Source organism: Harpegnathos saltator, unplaced genomic scaffold (genome assembly GCF_003227715.2).
Source record: "Harpegnathos saltator strain DR-91 unplaced genomic scaffold, Hsal_v8.6 scaffold381, whole genome shotgun sequence".
NCBI classification, from domain to species: domain Eukaryota; kingdom Metazoa; phylum Arthropoda; class Insecta; order Hymenoptera; family Formicidae; genus Harpegnathos; species Harpegnathos saltator.
The window spans coordinates 168,644-190,417 of record NW_020230185.1 but is presented as its reverse complement, the minus strand read 5'-3'; the positions used below and the strand labels follow the sequence as shown (position 1 = coordinate 190,417).

The following is a 21,774-nucleotide window of genomic DNA, read 5'->3' as shown; positions in this document are numbered from 1 at the left end:
ACGCTCTCTCCTCTCGACGGTGAGTATACAAGTTATTACTTTAATGCGTATTGTTGATGTCCCGCGGCGAGAGCTACCTGCCGATGCAACCGCATTATGTATTATCCCGTACTGTATGATTTCGCTCGATTTGACTTTGATTCTCGCTGCGCTTCGATCAATGCAACTGCTACACACATGTGTCGGAGGAAAAACGCGCGACGCGACAATATCTCCGGTAGAAACCGGACGAGGAGGTGCGAAGTGTGTGTTTACATTCTCTATCCCTTTTGTACGTGCGAGTATACTTGTGCTGGTGTGTGTTTGTTCACCGTTTGCGCGGGCAAAACCGAAGGGCAAATCGTGATCTAGAGGTAATTTCGGATTAACGTTTGTTATTTGAGAATTGTTAAACGCGCGAACGCACTGCTCCGCGCGCTACACGCAAATTATTAACGTATGTATGTATGATATTATGTACAAATAACGATGTTCGTTTAAAATAAAGTCGTTTACAATTGTACACGATGGGAGACGACTCGCTGTGCCGCAATTGTGTCGCGAAATACAATAATAAAGTATATACCAGATGTTTCAGAATTACAGATAATGTCTTCACTATAGTTGATAGAAATTATGAATAAAAGCGGAGGAGAAGAGGTCTTGAGAAACATAAATCGGCAAAAACTGATCGTTCATGAAATATTCATTACTTTTTATCCTGTAATTGCGTTTTACTTTGAAATAGTCTCAACTTCAAAAAAAGTCCAGAGCGACCTAAATACATATTAATATCGTCCAGACTTTTTGGACTCATTAAATGTTTATTTCAGGTAACCGTATTATATATCAGACGAATTCATCGTTTTCCATCATTTCTGTTTTTTAATAACAATCTATATCGATAGATTCCGCAGTCACGAGTGAGAGAGGGTGCGTTGTATGCTGCGAATTTCCCGGCTGAGAATTAACGTTGGAACGCGCTCGTTTTCCTCATCAGCAACAAAGCAAAATAGTAGCATATTCGAGCGCGGGATTGCGCGCCGAGAAGATTGCTCTTTATTTCATGTCTCTACATCGATTCGTTCGCGAATTATGACCGCTTGAAGTTCCAGTGCGCCCGTGGTGAACGCGCTGCGCGCCGTATACAGCGCCCCCCCCTGCACCGCGCCGAGGTCAATGAACTCGCCATTTTGGCGAGCGCGCGCTAGCACGTGCGCGGATGGGGACAGGCCGTCGCTAGAGAATGGGGTTACGCAACGCGCGAGATAAGGTTTCATAGTGGAGCGTCTCCGGAATGCGGCCGCACTCCCACCCTCTCATTCACGCGACGTAGCAGGTGGTTACCTGCGCTTCGGCCGAACCGATCGAGAGGGCAGCAGCGTGTCACCGCCGGTAACTTCGCTCCTAGGAATCGTAGCGACGTGAAACAAACATCGCTGTAAAGCTGAAACTACTGCGCTTCCGATACAGACAGGATCTTCTTTCCTCGAAATCAGGATTAATCGGTGAAGGATCGGATGATTTCTTTTTTTGTGGGAGGAAACAACAACATGGAAACTAATATACCGCGAGAACAGATTAGCGAGTCCTTGACGTTGCGAAGCGGTCTTTTTCTACCTTTACTGGATATAAAATGCAAACGATTGAAGTGAGAGACATTATTTTTTCACGAGATTTTCGTGTCTCTCAAGATTGATCCGATTTGTCTCGCAGATTATACAGAGGAGAAACAATTAAACTCCGGTCGAATTGTGAACTCTTCGAAATATCAGTTATCCCTCAGTTTTAGCAATTTGTAATCGTAGCACAGAGAAACAGAGAGAGAGAAAGAGATTTTGCTTACGAAATGAAAGATATATTTCGAAAATTATTAATTGACGAACATCTGTTAAAACTTACCGGTTTCTTCGACGTCAGAATCCATATGTATTAACCATCCAAACCTTATAATATACTAAACATTTATAAAATAACTTTGCAATATGCTACATCTAAGATTGGATAGTACTCCACATATACGCTCGATCCTATTTTATATTTTATATTTCGAGTCGAAAATCTTCAAGAATATCTTTATATATTTCATATTTCAAGCCACACGCAAAGATAAATGTTTTAAGTCATGATTTACACGCACGTTTTACGTTTTATCTCTCGTAACTTATATTCGGAATACATTTCCGCGCAGTTTCGCCTGCTCCTTGATTGCCCGCGTGATTAGTTGCACGTTTTGACACGACTCGTCATTCTCACGTTCATTACTGACTAGAGACTTATACATATACATTCGACTATACATTCGTCTGTTTTATTTACATGTTAGAATTCTCTTTGTCCAAGTGATCTCCTTAAGTAATACTTAAGTAATAAACACCGCGCGGGCGGAAAGTCAACGTCGCTGTATCACTTGCCTGGCGCAAATGAACGGAGTTTCTGACACGATCGAAACGTTTACACCTCAATTGCGACGCGATCTATCGGTTTACGATCATTCGCAAAAGACTCCCTCAGACGGACGCTGTGACCAGATGCGATTCGTGTTCCTCGCTGACTGGTGTCGACGGAGCCTCGGTGATCGGTGTGGGCGGATCGCCGCTGCTGCATTGCTGGTCCGTCGTCCCTGCGAAAATCAATTTGGTAAGAATTTAGCATTTTCCAAATTTATCTTACTTGACGAGAAAATTTATGGTAATAATTTTATGACTGTATTTTGCCTGAAATCCGATTAATTTTTTCAAAGATATTGTCGCTTACTTTAAGTGTATTTAATTTTCAATAGACATTCGTCACGGAATTTCACAAAAGAAAGAGAAAGAAACATGATTGACAAGTGCCGCAATTATGTCGTTTCAAGATTAGATCATTATCTTTTGCTTTTAATAAATTCATCCCTGAAGAGGATAATGTAATTTCTGAGAAATTTTGCTGAACTCCTTTACGTAAATACATATATTTTACTCTGGTTTCATTCGAAGATTATTTTTCATCTATATATACAATTATCTTATATATATACAATTATCGTGTCAATTCATCACATTAACGAAGATTGTGTTCTTAATATGCACACACGATCATTTATGCACATAAATATTTTTCTCCGATATTTGATAAGAATTGTTGCAATTCTTGTGACTTTTTTTATGTGGAAGAAGGAAGCATGAAAGAGACTTCGTTTTCGCGATATTCAGACGTCCGTATTGTTCAGATCGTTCGTATTGTTTCACCTGTAAACGAGCCTGAGCGGCTCCGTTCCGGCCAGCAGATCCTGCAGAGTGGTTTCAGCAGTCTGAATCTCGGACGCGGCATTCGTAGAAGCACGTAGATGTACGGATCCAGAGTGAAGTGAATGCACAGAAGAATATCGGCGATGATGTGGAAGATGCGAATGCATTTTCGTAAAGTGACAGCTTTTTCAGACAGGCCCATCGCAAATTGCGCCAGTGGAATAGATATCTGCATGTAAGAATGATAAAAGAACAAATTAATGATGCTTGATCGCTTGATAAAGCAGTCATACAAAAATCACTCATTGCGACGAGATATGTCACGAGGAAGAAAAGTTCCCTCCAGTTGGGAAAATTTAAGCCGGCGGATGCATTACTATCGATTCTACCATTTCGCACAAATAAACTGCAATTCGCTTCGATACAATACTCATAAGAGAAAGAAGCAACAAATTCGATTTTCTCACGCACTTATAAGAGATTCATTTGGCTTTTGGCGCGCTTTTTTCGCACGACGATCGAATCGGTTCTCTCTATGAGTGAAATCTTCCAGCGCCATATTTTCGCTCAGCGAAATCGTCAACAGGATGAGATCAATTCAGTAACGACTAAAATATTAGCTCGCGAACGTCTCGATAGCTTGTACGTGAGACTATTCTCAAACAGACGTTTATCCTTCTCGAACTCCTTCGCTTGTTGCGGAAGCGCGCGATATTTCTACCCAGAATTCGACGTAACAGCAAATAATTATTATTATTCCTAACGTGCAGATGTGTGTTTTGAGCGAAAATATTTGTTTAAGTGCACAATTCGGTCATTTACCATGAGAAAATATATTTGTGTATCCTTGTAATATTTTAGCACTATTTAAAAACATAAGAGTATTAGAGCGAGACGAGATTTTATTGATTTTATTCATCGTTCTTATTCTCTTGCTATTATATCTTAAGATAGGCAGAAAAATGTTTCTGCAGAAAACAGCCGAGCGTTAAATTATATAAGAATTACATAAATATGTAATATTTAAATTTTATACAGCGACTATAAATATATCGATCGATATTGCATCGTCAATCACAGCAAAAAAAACTTACATTGAGAAACAATTTCTGTACATTACGATTGTTCTTTCCTCGTCTAGAAGAATATCGGAGAATAGATATCAAGAATATATTAATCGCGGATGTCGTAGACGTAGTAAGACTAAATCGATCGCTAAAATTATCACTTCGCATGCGAATCACGTGGGCCGCATCGTCGGCCTGCGACCAGCGAGTATCTAAAACTGCCGGAAGCGAACTGCCGCTTCTCGACGAAAAACCGGCAAGGTCGTAACTCTTATAGCGAAGATGACGAATAATGAAGACCTAAGCGGAAAAGCGGCCTCGATATTCCGACGGAGGAGATATTCCTTAATTAAAACCCAAGTGAGGGGGGAAAGATGGAGACGTCAACCTTCGCAAAAATACATTCCACATGCTGTGAATAGACCTTTACTTGTCATCAATCTACAGTGGTCAACCCACGTCTTCCACGTACTCCACTACGAGAGGGTGGAAAACCATCATCAGGTTCTTCTTCTTTTTACGCGTTGCGTTAAACGAGGAAGATCGAAGCTAAACTTTTCTTCTCGCGTGGATGAAAATGTCGTTATACTTACTCGTCCTCTAGACTCGTTCTAGACGGCGTGCTGGACGGAAAGTAATCGTCCATCAAATGGAAGAGAGATATATGAAATACACGCACGCGCGGCGGCAGTTCCTTTTTTTTTGTTTACAATAGAAGGGATGACATACAACAGAAGGGAGGACATACTCGCGAACGAAAACACACTTCTCGCAACTTTGCTGTCCTCGGACAGCCTTTTCTGCCGAATGAGGAGTGATGTCAACACACGATGGTTAAGGCAAGTGAAATTGGTTGTTTGACTCATTAATTATTGAACGGTAATTATCGAGTATGGCGCCCGCGTATACATCGAAGTTAATTAAATTGACAGGCTTACCATTTGCGGCATCCAGCATATGACGAACGATATGGACAATACGGCCATAAGCCTCGCGAATGCCCTCTCTTCGGCGGTAGCGACGATTTCCGGCCGACCTAGAGGTCCGGCTATCTTCAGCAGTGGTTTCGCTCTCGACGAAGCTCTGCAGATGCGTCTGAGGGCTCCTGTGCGACGACCTAGTCTACTCAGGGCTCTGGAGACCGCTAGATTGCACCAGACGATGGACAGGCACAGAAGCGTGCCTGTTTCAAATCGAAAGAAAAGAGAAAGAAGAATCTACAATAATCGGTAACGAGACTAACTGACTCTTTAGTTTCTGGCACTTTCCGCCGCGCCTGTCGCACATGTCAAAAAATTCACCTGTCGCAATTAACGCAAAATCTCTCCAGACATGATATGAATTTCTGATGAAAATTCGTCAGACTTTTTTCTTTTTTTAGTTAGTTTCAACCATATTCTCTTTCTCTCTCTCTCTCTCTCTCTCTCGCTCTCTCTCTCTCTCTCTCTCTCTTTCGTCACATATCGCGTACATAAAAGTACAGACCCATCTTTTAGGCGGCAAGTGTTTTTGACAGAGCAACGTGGCATTCTTCAGACCTTTTCCTGTGCGACCCACTCACCGAAAACGAACCACACGTAAGCGTAAGCGACGTCGCTCGGCTCGGTAGCCTCTCTGTAGCGGACGCAACGTTCGCCTTTGTAGTACAATCCGAAGCCCAAAACCGGCAGGCTGGTCATCGCCAACGCGGCCAACCAAAGCGCCAACATGCACCGCACAATTACCGGATACGTCACCTGCTGGAAGATACATGCGTGTCACCCATCGAGACATCGAAGTGCGGTGAATCGCTGGTCGATCTGCGATCACCACGTGACGAAGAAGCCGATGAAGACACAGCTCTAAGACTCGAGGCAGCAGGTCTGGACGTCTCCCCTTTTAGTTTTGCGTACGGCAGCTCTGTATCTCGTCGTACAGACAATTTATGTCACACGTCAACAGAAGCTGATGACGGCGTGCCGTATTTTGCAGCTTTCGCCTCCGATAATTATTGATATCTTTAAGAAGCACATTGCCGCGTTTCGAGATACCCTTCTTCGTCTGGATTTACGCATTTTTCGCACCGTTCACTTCGCAGCGACGCTTCGGGAAAGTCGCGGAGTCGCTCCCGGCGAAGAGGAGAAACCGGAAAATCCCGAAGACGATCGGACAAATAAAAAAAGGTAAACGACACCGGTCGCTGCTTTCCGCCTCTTCGTGCGCTCGCGAAGAAATGAAGCGGCGGTCTCCTCCACCTCGTTAAATAGGCCAACTTTGACGCGCGAGACATAACATACGCTCGCGCTGATGCTTTGCTTTGACGAGCTGCGTCGTTACGGACGTTTCGACAGCATCGTTCAACTGCTCGTTCTCATCCTGCCGGCGGAATCCCCGCGGAACTTTCAAGGGCGACGGTGGGTTCCCGCACTTGAGCTCGGCGGAATTAATACTCGTCTCGAATTAAACCGCGCCTGAGATCGGCCGGGAATCGAGCCAACGCCTATAAATCGATCGATTCTTCATCGACATAAATTGTAGGACGTGCGCGCGCGCGCGATAATCTTCGATAAAAATCGAAGATGTTGACTAGAGTTTCCAATCCCGGATACAATTTAGGAACCCCGGGATTTCGCGATTTTTTGGATTCTATCCCGGGATTCCGGGACTAGTCCCGGGATTATATATATGTAAAGAAAGAAACAAGGAATATTTACAAATAATAGAATTATTTTATTTATAGAACGTTCATAGACTTTTATGAACATTATGACAAACAAAAAATAAAGTTTCAGTAAAAATGAAAGCAACTTACATTAATGATTGCACAAAAACCGTTATAATTAAAAATTAAACTTTTTGTAATAAAAATAAAAATAATTATTTCTTCTTTTACACATTTGAAAAAGCGACTTTAAACATAATAAAACATAAATTTTGTTAAAAAATATCTGATCGAGGATCCCGGATTCGAGTTTATGTTGCGCCAGTTTATCCGCGAAATTTAAAATAGAAAACTCCCTTAATATTTAAAACAAATAAAAATAATACATGGAATTAAATTTAAAATATAAATACACACTTCTCTGGCAAATGCTCTAAAACATCAGTAATAAGTAATAATTATTAAAGTAAAACGTAAGTATTATAAAGACACTAAGCATTAAATTTTGAAATCCCGAAATCCCGGGATTTGTGATGTTGAATTTTTGGTCCCGAGTATTTTCGGGACCAAAAATTTGACCGAGATCCCGGGATTGGAAACCCTGGTTACGATATGCGATGAGAAGGATATCGCTTTACGACGAATCTTGCTTCCTTAGCGCTATTGAACGCGCTATTTCGGCTATGTATATTCTCTACAAGTACCAAATATAAAATATTTGATATATTGCTGGCAGGTTTTAGAGTGAAATTCTCGGACGTAGTCCTATTTTCGTGAATGCGCGATTATTTACAGACTCGGGCGACACGATGTCGTGAATGTCTCCTGTGACCATTCGGGAAAAGGGGTTTCACATGTATTGAATATCAATTATAGGGTACGTCGCAGTTAGCGAAAATATATACGAAATAGAACAGCGGGAAGCAATGGATTTCTTGATGCTATCGAGCGTTTGCTCGTACAAGCAAAATTGATTAGCTAAGGGAAGCTCTCGGCTGTAGATTGCGGCTTGATATCGTTCTAACTTAATATCGAAATACCGTCCGCAACACGCTTTATAAATCCAGAATCGCCGAGATGGCGAATTAACTGCGCGAAAAAGCTGCGTTGTGATTCAATGTGTTTTTACATCATGTTGGACAAGAAAGATAATGTATCAAAAAAGATAAAATGTCACACTGAAAATTTGTGTCTTGGCGCAGATTGAGAAAGCTTTAGTATACATTTAAACTGTCGTTTCCTTTTGGTCTTATCAGATCGTTATTTCGCAGCTATTATTCGCGAGTGAAACAAAGTCTGCAAGTTCGTCACGATTATACTTTAGCGGCGTGTAATAGCATATATGCTAATTAATATCGATCCTCGATTCTATTTCGTCGCGCGATCTTACCGAGAAAAGCGTTAAGAGTTAGGCGGGTATTTCCTGGAAAAGACAATATTTGAAGAAGTGCGACACAATAAAAGCATTACTCATCTCCAATTAATTACAATCGTCTGGGCTATACATGAAAATGGCCGCAGCGTAAATTGGCTCTTCATTATCGGACGTTAACATCGTGCATCGCGCGACGATCGATACTTCCTTGAAGAAAATGATTCGTCATTCGTGATCCCTACAGAGAAGAATATTCCCGGCTTGCTATTTCGTCGAATCTCTCGCGCGACTCGAGTCTCCATATTTTCATAATCATGCATCAATGTAATTCGCGCAAACAGATTCTCACAACTCGCCGATCGATCATCGAGACTCTCCGTTCTCTCGCGCCTTCCTCGTAAAATGTGGCCGTTCTATAAACGTCAAGTGGCTATGCGGCGCACGCGAATATATTTTCGAATATATTTTCTCACACGCGATCGCACGAAGCGCAACCATGTTGTGAATTATAAGGTGCGGCTTACTTTGGCAATGTGCTCAGTTCTTCTCGCGGCTGAGAGAATCATGCCGATATCATAATTTCCATTAATTTTCTCGCTTACTTTGTGCGAGACAAGGAGGAAGTTCGACCTTGCGTTTTTCTCATCCGATTCATTTTTTTCCTTTAACCGTCAAGATCATGATTAGATCGACGGTTCCTCGACATACACTGAGAGAAAAGTATATGATATTCGGAACTATAATGATATAGTAACTAAATTATAGTCCGAAATATCATATTTATAGTAAGTATTACCATCGGTAATAATTATAATATATTGGCATAGTATAACCAACCATATAATATTTCTACTAAGAATCATAGTAAGTTAAACTAAAATTATTATATGGATACAAATATAAAATGATAGGTAAAGTAACTCTTTTATATAGTCAATATTACCAGAATATTTGCTAAATGATGACAGATGTAACTATATGAATCTCACTATATTTGTGAATGAGAAATTACTATATATGTAGTAAAAGTAACTAAACAATTATTTAAGACAATCATTGACTATATATTTGTGTTTGTTCTACTATATTTTGCAGGTTCTACTATAGTTTGCAGCACCAACTATAGAAATATGGTTGACGCCAAAATGAACAATAAAATATAGTGAGATTGTAGTTAATTCAACAATATTTTTCTATCAGCCCCACCCAAGCCGTTGCCGAATCTTCCAAGCGACAAGGCTGAGACTGAAGAAAACGGTGGAATATCTCGACTTCGCAGACCGTTGAAAAGTCGGAACTCATGATTTCGGGCCGTTGGACCTTCCGCGACTCGAATTATATATAAATCGATTGTGATGCGTGCGGCTTTAGAAATCGCCGATATTAATAACCCCGTTTATTTTTAATCCCAGTTATATTATACCGTCACTATTCCTGAATTAAATGTATTATAATTTTGATAATAAATTACTAGACAATAGGATACTAACCCCAATCCATCCCAACCATATAAAATTCTAATTAAATTTGGACTTATAATCATTAAAATTATTGACAAAACAAATTATTTGAGCCGAAGAAACATCATAGACGCTAGAGTGTCATAAAATTCCTCAGCTAATGCCACGAGGCTGTACCAAAGATAAACGTGAACGTTCATGACTGTGAAACGTGAACGTCGGCGGGCTCTCAGCTGATTTAACCAACTGTTCCAGTTATCGCCGAGACAACGCAAACACGTCAGCCGCTTTCTGCGGACGGGAAGTTCCTTTCGCAAACTTCCGCACAATTGACTACCACTCGGAGCAGCTTTGAAGCTCGGGCGAGATTACGGCGAGAGGTTGTCCTAAAGCTAGGCTTACCTTCTGATAAACGAAGGGCCTGGTCAAGGCCAGCCACCTCTCCGCCGCCATGACGATGGCGACGCAGCCGCTGAAGAGGCCGAAAAGCCGCCAGACCACTCGCAATGAGCAAAATATTCGCGTGGACGTCACGTTACCGACGTAAATCGTCACGTACATCTGCACCAGCATCCCCAGCAAGGCGACAAGGTCATTGGTTGCCAGACAACGCAGCATCAGCAAATGCTTGCGGTTCCTCCTCTGAAAGCAGGCGGTATCAGTGAAAGCAACGCGCGACATCGTCTCATTGCTTTTTACTGCTGTAAAGGGAGACGTAATAACTCACAACCAGCAGAGTAAAGAGAACGAGCCTGGAATGTACGTTTATAAAGAAAGCGTATTTTCTAAGCCGTCGTATTGAATTATTATTAGATTATTAGAGATATTTGCTATTTACGCGAGAGCCTCACCGTATTTTTATTTGTCAAAATAGACTATGTACTTTTTGACGATTACGGATTGTTACGCGCGAGTGGAGCTATACCTGCATGGATGACGCGTGCTTGCAAACTTCGCTTCTCTCGTCGGCGAAGTCCAATTTCTGAGAACTCCGAGTCGACAAGCCCAAGCAAACGTAATAACTTGGGACATAATTTAATGGACGTCGACTCATCGTGAGATTTATGTACCACGCATCAAATTATAATTTACAGGCAAGACGTGCTTCCTAGTGGTCAACGACACCTGTTTTGTTAGCGAGGCGTGTCGACTAATGCGCGACTCCGTCTCTCGGTGGCTCACCTTATCTCGATGAAAGAGAATGACAAGAGCGGACACGTTGCCAATGACGCCGGTCATGTAGACGAGGGTCAGCACGAGCTGAGAAACGAAAGTCACGTGTCTTTTGGGTGCATCGCCGCTCATTATGCCGGGCATCGCCGTCGTCATGTTAAGCAGCGAGGTGTCGTTGAGCCAGTCCTCCGTCAACATGATGATCGGCCGATTTCCCGCCATTTTCCGGCGGACGGTCAGACTCAAAATCGAATTTCCCGGTGTCGTTCACTCGCTCAGCCTCGTCGAAGCTTATCCCGTTAGCGTGCAGCGCAACGTGGAGTGCAACGATGCCCTGACCTCATTGTTCGCGACTGCTCGCGCCAATTGTTGTGATACGACGTGGACGTCACTTCCCCTTAAGGAACATCGATCTCCTTCGATCGCAATTACCGCTCTTTCATCGCGCGCAATTCGTGTTTCCTGTTCTATGCGCGGCAAATAGGCGGCAACTGGTGTTTACGACGATGGCTGATCCAGGGTGATGGAGGCCGAAGAGGAAGATCACGTTTGTTCATGTGAGGAGTCTCGACGTGAAACGATACTTTCCACGTGCGGATTTCGGAAATCGCGGATTCCGGAAGTCTTCGTACCATCGACCCTCGAAGCTCGTCCAGTCGTTCGACTGTGGAGATTCTTCGCACTGGTGGATGCTAGCACAATTTATCGAGATCAGGTTGATCGAACCGGTCCTCGGCGCGACAGACGACGCCGATCACGCTCGTCGCGCTCTTCTCGTCGCAGGGTACCCCGGAGAGTCAGCGATCGACGACGTGAACCTGCGAGTCTCCCGATGACGAGGACACGGGGTGAACCTCGAGGATTCCTTCGACGAGCGCAGTCGCCGCCTGACTGATTGGAACCACGCGGTCGGATCCAGTTTTGTTTATTCCTGTAGGAGGGCTCGATCGCGCGCGACGTCGGCGATTGCGCTTGCGCGAATTCCTCAGGAGCAATTATTGCGAGAAGTCGCCGATCACATTAGTCGACGAAATTATTACGGCGACAGCGACGACGGAAACACTGAATATCGGCACAGGATAGTTCTTATTTTTACTAACAAAACTGGGAACATCTTTTCATTTTTTTCTTGCTATCGCCGAATATTAATTGTAGAACGCGGTTCTGCTTTATTATCTAATTTTTTTTTTTTTTTTTTAGTAGAAGCCTCCCGAGGAAGTTTGAGAAAATTAGGGTTCTCATGTTGGACTAAACGCAAATTTCGCAAGTTGACATTTCAAGTTTTTTAATGTTTACTGTTGCATAATCGCGTTATTATAGTGATTAAATTAATTGTCTCTTTCTCTGTCTCTCTAAGAAAATAGGTGCAAATGAAGAAACGGTAATCTCTCTTCCTACCTCTCTCTCTCTTTCTCTCTCTCATTTTTTTATTTGCCTAATATGTTTCGAGATATTTAAGGAAAACTCGGAAACTCTTTCAATATTTAACTTACGATATCTCGCCAACTATTTGTCGGAAGAAAAAATGCTATTAGACTTTTTTACTCTACTCAAGAATATATTGTTACAATAACACCCTGACTTTTGTTAATTTGATAATCTTGAAATTTCCAAAAGTCAATAAGTTGACAAAAGTTAGGGAACTATTGTAACAATATGTTCTTGAGACCAAGTAGAGTAAAAAAGTCTAGTACCACTTTTTCTTCTGATAAATAGTTAGCGAGATATCGCAAGTTAAGTATTGAAAAAGTTATCAAGTTTTCCTTAAATATCTCAAAACATATTAGGTAAATAAAAAGATGTTTCAGACAAAAGTTGTTCAAATTAATTGATAGAAAAAGATGATATAATAAAAAATGGGGGTTTCTGTTTAAAAAGAATAAGTTGACCTTGACCTGACTTTGGCAATGCCACTCAAGGTCAAACTGATAAGATCAGTAAATACAACGTCTTAAGCCTTATATCTTTTGTCTAAAATATTTTTCTGTAGAAATAAAACTTATATCTTTCGAGAATTTTAAGGGTTTCCATCTTTTTTCCTCACTCTGCATATTTCATCGGTGTAGAGATAAGACAGGACAAAGAAAAAGTTCGCCCGGTGGCGCGGCGCTCCGAAACAATTTCGCACAGACTCCAGTTCGCTGGTATGCGGGTGACGATGAATAATGCATGCTACATGTGCTTTTTGTATACAAGAGAGCGCACCGGTCGATAAATAATTTCAAGCACGAGGAGGATAATGCGTTAAACAAGCTCTGCCTGTTCAAGGATCCACAATGATGCGTCCTCCGTTGACGAGCAGAACGACGAAGAACTTTGCGCGGATTTGTCAAGATTTGGACGCGATCCAGTGATTGGGGAAACAATAGAGAAAGCATCGATTGCGCTGCTTGACAAAGTTCCAGTAACGCGAGCAAAATAAACATTGTTAAGTTAATTTTGGAATACGGGTTTCTCAGACGTGCGGGCGCATTGCGCCGAAACTTGGCACATTTTTATGACACTGGCAAGCAGTTCTATGAGCCACAAATCATTCGGCAGTTTTCGTCGAAATATCTAATTTGCTGCAGTTGGCTGCCTTTTATACCGCGCGTTCTGTTACTTTTTTCTTTTTTTTTTTACGAGCACCGCTGAGAGATGCCGTGACGCATTTCTCGCCGCGAATTGACAATCCGTATTCCTGCGAGTCAGGATGCGCTGCTTAAAACGAAGGTTCATCTCTACATGGTAATCCATAAACATACAATAGCCAATACCGTAGCTAACAAGGAAACGGATTTAAATAATGCAGTCGCGACCGGCGCCTTTCTTGCATAATGATCATGCGAATTGCAATGCACGCGACAACTTGACGATCCAACGGGATGGTTCTCGCATCCTCGCTGACACAACGGCCCAAATTAAACACCATCGAATTGATTACTGACGCAACGATCGTGGATCGACTCGTGCAAGTAGATAGAAATTACGCGAGATCTTCTATTACTACCTCAGAAAATAGTTTTCGGAAAAATCCTTTTTTCTTAATTTCTAGTAGACAACATAAATTGTAATAATTAATTAATCGAACTAACGTAAGTGAATTAATGAACTAACAGTGGTTTCCGGTGTTGTGATTCTCTCATACTCTCCTGGGACGGCGAAATTTTTCTAAAAAAATTGTGTGCACTCTGTTACTTTATCGCGAGAAGTCGTCGATCACATTAATTGATGAAATTATTACGGCAACAACGGAAACTGAATATTGGCGCAGGATAATTCACTTATTTTTGCGAGCAAAACTGGGAACGTCTCTTCATTTTCTTTTTTTTTGCTATCGCTGAATATTACTTGTAGAGTGTGGTTCTGCTTTTTTATCTAATTTTTACTTTTTTTTTTGTAAGTAAGAACCTTCCGAGGAAGTTTGAGAAAATTAGAGTTCTCACGTTGGACTAAACGCAAGTTTCGCAAGTTAACATTTCAAGTTGACACTTCGAGTTTTTCCTCGTGCGGAATAAAGGAATTCTATCCAACGAATTTTTAAGTTTTATATCTAACTTTCCAATTTTTCTGTCTCAGAAAATTACGATTGCTACAATTCTTTTCTTTTCTTAATTAGTCTCTCGTGTCAGCGTGAGATGCTATTCTTTTAGGAGCGAGGAGTTCTCGGTGAAATGCGCGACTCGAATTTCGCGATACTCGGGGAGTCCCAGAGGACGCTCCACGCTTGGATACCGACCTGAGGAAGAGCCGAGCGATCGGCATTACAGTTACAGCGAATCCCACGTAACACGCTTGATTCTCGGTGGCCAATTTGCTCGAGCGGTAGCCTCTCTCTGCGGGTCTAACTTTAGAAGTATTCCCGAAATAACCACTGAGTGCGTCGGCAGCTCCCTTTCCGTCAGCGCGCAGTGCAGAGGGAGAACGCCGTGACATTTTTTTCCCGAATCACATCGCAAGTCTGCCGTGTACTCGCAGGTAAGTATTTTCATCATCCCCGTTACGGTGTTACAGCGGCTCGCCTTTCGCTCCTCGGCCGCGGTGTCTCTCTCTCTCTCTCTCTCTCTCTCTCTCACTCTCTCACTCTCTCACTCTCTCTCTCTCTCTCTCTCTCTCTCTCTCTCTCTCTCTCTCTCTCTTTCGATCGCGATCGACGATGCCCGAGTAATCAGACGCAAAATCCTCGCAAACGTGGATCACGATCTGTCGATCGTCTTTCACGGTTGTCGTGGCAATTCGCGGAGACAATAATTTCGTACGGAGGTTGAAAGTGCTTTTAATCATCGACTCTCTCGCAATCGCGATATATATTCGAATGGCGGACTTTTAATATAGATACAGTACAATTATATGCAACAGTTGTGACGCTTTTTACACGAGTAGTCGGTTGCGAGAGGAACAATATTCGTATTAAATGAAGAACTCGAGTTGTGTTGTGAACCGTTTAATTACAGCGTTCTCCTTGCGAATGTATTTCCAATTAGAAGAGTTTAAATAACAATGAGACTCGTTGCTCGCGTAAAACGAAATTCTTATGTTGCAAAAATTGGGGTGATCTTAATTAAATTTATTCGGCTTGTTAATATTTTTTCCTGTTGCTTTGGTATCGAGATAAAGAATAATAGCGAAAGAAAGATCTACAAGCAGTGTTGTCTGCCTAATAAGAACGGGGTGGAGAGAGAGAAAGAGAGAGAGAGAAAGAGAGAGAGAGAGAGAGAGAGAGAGAGAGAGACGCAGGTATAAAAATAAATTTGCTGTCCGTGTATAGATGGAGCGGTGAACAGATAAATAGATAAATAGATAGACGATTTATTTAGCTCGTTTCACAATGACTCACCATGCGCGATAGATTGAAATAAAATTAGACGGGGATTAAATCGAATACAACAGTGCAAAAATACTTGATTTTCATTGTAGTTGACAAAATATCCAGGTGTAATTGATCCTCAACATTGGTGTTTGAAAAAAAGATTCAGTGCTCGATAAAAGTAATTAACGCGTCGATAATGGCATGCGTTCGCTAATAAAACTAAAAGTATCGTAATATTAAAGTTACTTAAGGGAACTTATAATAAAATAATAAATTTAAATTTGCAAAATAAAGTAATAAAGTTAAATATTTGCCCACATCTTTTCGAAACATTTTAATCCATCGCTAAAAGTGTGATTGTGTTTGATATTAAAGTTCGAAGCGAGTAAACACAAATGGAGGACGCGTCGATATGATATCGGTCGAGTCATTTATAAGCGAAGCTCTTAAGGACGTCGAAATGTAAATATGCTATTGAAGATCGAGTGTCACTCGACGTGATTTTGTTTGTATGTTATATCGATCATTCCGCTATCGCATTCCAAATAGTTTAATGACAAACAAAAGATAAGACTTCGGAAACATGAAATATCACATACAACTTAATGTGATACAACTTGTAATATTATTCGCAAAATGTAATTTCAGAATTATCACGTAATCCTCGAGTGTTCAATGAATGTGTTCACATACACGTTCAAGTATACACATATATAATTACAAGCTGATTTTCAGTCCCAAGAATGTATCATTCTTGATTGCGATTATATACGGAATGCGTATATTTATCATTACTTTATTCAAATTGATTTCAAATTCACGCGAATATATGCGGATTAGTGTCGTAAAATCGAAATCGCGAGTTTAAACCGTGATCGTTTCGAGTGACGATATCGATAGTCGATTCTGATGTTGTCATTGCGACGTGTTTGTTTTCAGTAGCGGTCGAATTGCCGCGACGTTGTATTTGCTTGTGTTTAACTATTGAGATACATAAAAAAAGTCTCGCTGTTAGAGGTCTTCGCATGCCGTAATAATGAACGAGAAGAACAACGACAACATTAAGGCCGAAGGGCCTGAAATGGAGAGGAAAGAGAACGAGGTGAGTTTCTTGGTGCACCGGGTCACCATAACCTCTACAGAGGTTTTAATCACTGGAATTGCTAGTAGGATCGTCAATTCGTAAAAGTACTTCGACTGATAACACGTCAGTCCTCTATGATATATTACTACTACATCATCAACATTCATGACTGATAGTATTATTTTTTTTAAGTGTTAAATATTTAACCTCTGTAAGATCAATTGCTTTGCCTTGGAAAACACTGACTTATTGCAAGAAGAATTTAATAGATTAGGAAAGAAAAAATATATATCAGACTTCATATGACTTTCAGGGGGAGTGTAGCACCAGAAAACGTACAAAAGAAGATAGATCCAAGAAGAAGGATGACAAGAGGCCAGCAGAACAGTATTCGAAAATTCTTAGTCATGTCTCGACTCCAGAAGAAAAGTTAGATGTAATATGTAAAAAGTATTCACAGGCAGTTGACGAGAATCGAAGACTGTCATTGGCATTAAAACACTCAGAAAAGAAAGTGGAATTGCTCCTGCGAGAGAGGGAGCAGCTTCAAATTGAACGTAGCAAAAGTATCATGACGAGAAAAAGATTGGAGAACCTCTGTCGAGAATTACAGAAGCAGAATAAGATAGTGAAAAATGAGAGTTTGCAGAGGGTCAAAGAACAAGAAGAGATCAGGAAAGACCTGTCGGAAAAGTTTCAAGGTGGCCTGGCACAAATAACCACTCTCATGAACCAGAACATTGAGAAGAATGCCAAGATGTACGAGGAAAATCTTGAAATAAATAAGAAATTCAAAGCAGTCTATGAGCAAGTGGAGCAGAAGGAGCAGCAATTGCTGAAGGTACATCAACAGATGAAATTAGACTTGCAAGTAGCTGACGCTAAGCTGGCCAAGGTGAAAATGGAAGCCACCGCTGAGAAGGAAGCGTTGCTGAAAGAGAAGCAGCAACTCCTACTGAAAATGACAGAATATCAGACTCAAATCAGGGAACTTCAAGCCACTGAAGTGGGGTTGCGAAGTGAGATCAGCATGTATACTGACAAGTACGATGAATTTCAAAACGCACTCAATCGAAGCAACAAGATCTATGGCGAGTTCAACGTAGAAATGGAGAAAATGACGAAAAAGTTGTACGCGCTGGAGAAGGAAACGAGTTTGTGGAAGCAACGTTGGGCTAATAGTCACGACGCGTTGCTGGCGATGGCGGCTGACAAGCAGTCGAGAGACGGGGAGATTGCGATGCTTAGCAAAAAGTTAACCTTGCTGCAGGACCTGTGCAAGATGTTTCAGTGCGAAAGGACGAAACTTCTAGCACAGTTGAAGACGCAGAGCAACAAAGCGCCTTCGCCGGAACCAGCTAGCACACCAGCATTGGAATCGCAGGAAGTTGTCAAATATATGAAACAGATGGACGAGTTACCGAACTTGGAGAACACTTTTGAGCAGCTACAAGCCTCGCTGGCGGATGTTTCGGAAACTATGCGAAAAAGTTCCGACGTAAGCTCCAAGGTAGCCTCAGCGAACGGTACCACGGAAGCAGAACAGAAGCCGGAGACAGCAGAAACCGAATTACATGAGAAGAATGCCGAACGATTACAGACTACGCCCGAAAACTCTACTGAAGACCCGAGCGAAGACTGTGCTTCATCCACTCTAAATGGGGATACAACAAAACCAACCTCCTACGACAGTTTTGTCACGTTAGATTACACGGTAGAAGCGCAGGAGGTTGAAGAACAAGTGGACGGCCAGGAATCGTTTAATACAAGTAAAAAAAAGACGACGGCGGTCAGCAATAATGAATCAGATGAGTCCTCCAACCAATCGGTAGAGTCTTTACCGAAATGTGAAGAAGTAAAAAAAGATTCCCATAAACTGACGGAATTATCGAAGACTGATGAAACAAATGAAGAGGCTAACGAGGAGATGAAACTACTGGAAAACGTGGAAACGAACGATCAGTCGGACGTTGCAGAGGAAAAAGCGTACGAAAATATTGAAGAGGCCAACGGTGAGACGACAATTGAAGAGTCTGACGAAATTCCTCAGGAATTGTCTGCATTTGAACTTGAGGCTCTTGAATTTCTAGGATCTATGTTACCACAGAGAGAATTCTCAATTAAAGAGACGGATTGTGTGATGTTGTTATGTGATGTTGCGAGTAATCACTTGGAAGAGCAATCGGAATGTCAAATCATCGAAAATACAAGCAGCAATAACAAAACGCATGAAAATGCAGTATGCGAGGATGTAGAAGCGGGCAAATACATGGTGTGTGCAAATTCAAGCGTCGTTTGTAATGAGATCGTATCGGAAGATTGCACGCAAAATAATCCAGTCGCGGCAGTCGAAGGCAATATTGAATCCATAGTTGAAACTAATAATAATAACGAATCTGCGACTGAGTCTATTAGCACGTTAGTTAAAAATACTTCCGAGGTCTCCAAGACCGCTGATGTAGTAGCTGCGGCTGAAGACACAACCTTGGTAGCCCAGAAGAAATCCGAAGCCGTAGCCGAAACTGTTAATGAAGTAGTCGAAAGTAGTTTCGAGTTAACCGACAATACTATCGATACTTGTGTCGCTAAAGACGTATTGTCAGTAGATGAAGAAAATATTTGTAAACTCGCAACAGAGGCTACCTGTATACTTGCAACGAAGAACGTTGCTTCGTCGAAGGAAGCGCCGACGGAAGCGTTGACATCAGAGAGCAATTGTGCAGAGGAAAAGATCAGCAAACCGACGTCGATAAAGGTAAGGATCGTAAGCTGAAACTGAACATCAAAGAATAGGGATTAGGAAATCAAACTGAACAAGAAAGATTCTGCATATATATTACTCAAAAAATTAAACAAAATTTCCTATCGTCCTTCACTCATATATTGTTCGATGTACTAATTTATCCATTTGGAATTTAAATTCGACAGACGAGGATCTCTGATCCTCCTCCATTTCGAGCAAGATACACGTATGTAATAGCGTTTCTGTTTTTTGTTCCAGAAGAGAAGAAGGAAATGAAACCACACACACAAGGCATCGGCGCAATTTCGTTCCTTGCCGCGTAAACCGGATGTGACATAGAGGCATGAAGATTGTATAGCTGAAAAACCAATCAAAACTAGATCTTTCCTTGTTTCGTAATAGAACATCCAGCTCTGTAGTGAGAGACGGGACGCGGGGACACGAAAACATTTAAAGACTTTATTAGGGATTTTTCACGCTCTGCACATGTGCATAAAAATATTTAAAGATTCCTACATTAAATCGATGTCATTTACACATCACTAGTCTTCGAGTGCATACACATTGAATACGCCCGATCCTATTCCCATTAAAAAAATGGAGCGGTTTCCGTCGTTTCGCTCGTTCCTATCGTTCCTCCTACGAGGTTCATTAATCCGCCCGAATGCACGTCGGTCGAGATTTTTGTAACTTTTATTAGTCATTACTCATACAGGTATCACGCACGCGCCGATGTTACAAGAAAAAAAAAAAAAAAAAAGACGGAGAAAGTTCAATTATTGCCAAGCGATAAATTGCTAAATCACTCGCCCAGATTATACATAAATGCGAAAGGATTAATAAAATATAAGAAACCTCTTGTCTCTTTTGTGTACGCGCGCGAATGTGACAATTGTTTTATTTACACACGATACAGAGCCGCGATGAAGATTTCTATGAAATTCACTCCTTTGGGTACGTTAACGTGTAGATATTTTATATATATATAAACACTTCTTTTATGTAAATATAAAAGAAAGATCCAACGTAATTATATCTTTTGTGAGTAATTGAAGGAAATAAAGAGATGCGAGTTCTTGTACGAAACGTCCTAACAAAAGACTCAATCAGGTTTTCTCACGAGCAACTTCTGTATATTCATTTTTATAAAACATTTTTGAACATTTTTGGTAAGTCATTTCTCCTCGACAACATTCTGAATTACGTAACGAAGGCTGTCCCATTTTTCTCTCTCACGCCTTATCATATCGATTAATCGGCAGACGGCACTTTTTCCGGCTTATATCCTGCGAAGATTGACCAACCGACCGAAATCGCACAGGAACACTGTGTTGCTATGAGCAGCGAAGTTTACTCAGTCTCTAAACCTTGACCTACTGTCGGCCATCACGTGGTCAAGTGCATTATAGTAACTTCAACGAACGACACAACCGGATGAAAGTGCATGCTGCATCCGACGAAACCTGCCTCTCGCCTTGAAGAAGGATCTTCCGCCAACGCGTAAATCTCACGCCACGCGAATCTCCGATGATGCGTTCAGTTTTCTCGCGATCAAGCACCTCTTTCCAAGCTCCTCCTCTTCCTCCTCCTCCTCCTCCTCCTCCTCCTCCTCCGCGGTCAGTGCGTGAGACGCGCGATTTCGTCGGAAAATCAGCGCAACGAAGTGCATTATGTCATAGATTGCAACCGACCGAATAGTTTCTGCTTATTAGATCTACTGTTGGCAACTTGAAAACGTGAGACCGATAAAATCTAACTGAATCCAATTATATTTTGCTTTCCGATTTATTACATCGCTTGATCTAACTAACACTTTCATGCGGCCGAAACAAAAGCTTTTCCACTTTTTACTTTGCGCTAACGTTGAATATGACTCTGATCTTATCTTCGCGCATTAAAAGTATCTTTTTTTATTTAAAAGCAAGGGGGATTTATTCATCCATTTTTTTTACCTTGAGGTGTAAAGGCGCATTTGAAATCAATCGGTAGTTTTTACATCCGCAGAAGAACGTGGCTGACGCCTAAACAAGATTTCCCGAATGAAAAGTTCAATCAGCGCGCGATCGATTTGGCCGTCTTTGAATGGACGCACGTCAGTCCCGTTATCGTTTCGTCCGAGTGGGTCACCGGCACCTTGCCAGGATTTAACTCCGTGCTGCGCGTGCATCGGACCTGTTCCGTGAACGGGCCGTTCTCGGTGAGGCCCAGGTGGGGCATACAGGGACGGCTTATT

General features: G+C 41.7%; 2 protein-coding genes across 5 annotated transcripts; one reads left to right on the top strand and one right to left on the bottom strand.

The window, feature by feature from the left end:
* Positions 1 to 1,967: 1,967 nt before the first annotated feature.
* LOC105187127 (prostaglandin E2 receptor EP2 subtype) lies at positions 1,968 to 11,807 on the bottom strand. Of its 2 annotated transcripts, none has more exons than XM_011147743.3 (6): positions 10,935 to 11,807; positions 10,155 to 10,394; positions 5,838 to 6,012; positions 5,215 to 5,459; positions 3,210 to 3,438; positions 1,968 to 2,602 (listed from the first exon to the last, which is right to left on the bottom strand). In XM_011147743.3, exons 1-6 carry the CDS (start codon positions 11,145 to 11,147, stop codon positions 2,490 to 2,492), a joined length of 1,215 nt encoding a protein of 404 aa, XP_011146045.1. In that variant the 5' UTR covers positions 11,148 to 11,807; the 3' UTR covers positions 1,968 to 2,489. The 2 variants fall into 2 exon arrangements, with proteins under 2 accessions (XP_011146045.1, XP_011146044.1); XM_011147742.3 differs by having other exon boundaries at positions 1,969 to 2,602; positions 5,838 to 6,015.
* Positions 11,808 to 14,698: 2,891 nt separating this feature from the next.
* Positions 14,699 to 20,301, top strand: LOC105187126 (beta-taxilin). 3 transcript variants are annotated; one of them, XM_011147741.3, is made up of 4 exons: positions 14,699 to 14,882; positions 16,730 to 16,816; positions 17,112 to 19,553; positions 19,800 to 20,301. In XM_011147741.3, exons 2-4 carry the CDS (start codon positions 16,751 to 16,753, stop codon positions 19,815 to 19,817), a joined length of 2,526 nt encoding a protein of 841 aa, XP_011146043.1. In that variant the 5' UTR covers positions 14,699 to 14,882; positions 16,730 to 16,750; the 3' UTR covers positions 19,818 to 20,301. The 3 variants fall into 3 exon arrangements, with proteins under 3 accessions (XP_011146043.1, XP_011146041.1, XP_011146042.1); XM_011147739.3 differs by having other exon boundaries at positions 16,654 to 16,816; XM_011147740.3 differs by having other exon boundaries at positions 14,739 to 14,882; positions 16,657 to 16,816.
* Positions 20,302 to 21,774: the final 1,473 nt, after the last annotated feature.

Bases quoted from the DNA above. Each gene is read 5' to 3' on its own strand.
- LOC105187126 (XM_011147741.3), top strand. From the start codon at position 16,751: ATGAACGAGAAGAACAACGACAACATTAAGGCCGAAGGGCCTGAAATG. The intron at 16,817-17,111 runs GTGAGTTTCTTG...TATGACTTTCAG, and splicing joins TGGAGAGGAAAGAGAACGAG to GGGGAGTGTAGCACCAGAAA.
- LOC105187127 (XM_011147742.3), bottom strand. From the start codon at position 11,147: ATGGCGGGAAATCGGCCGATCATCATGTTGACGGAGGACTGGCTCAAC. The intron at 6,016-10,154 runs GTAAGCCTAGCT...TGTATCTTCCAG, and splicing joins GGCCCTTCGTTTATCAGAAG to CAGGTGACGTATCCGGTAAT. The intron at 5,460-5,837 runs GTGAGTGGGTCG...GATTTGAAACAG, and splicing joins TTACGTGTGGTTCGTTTTCG to GCACGCTTCTGTGCCTGTCC.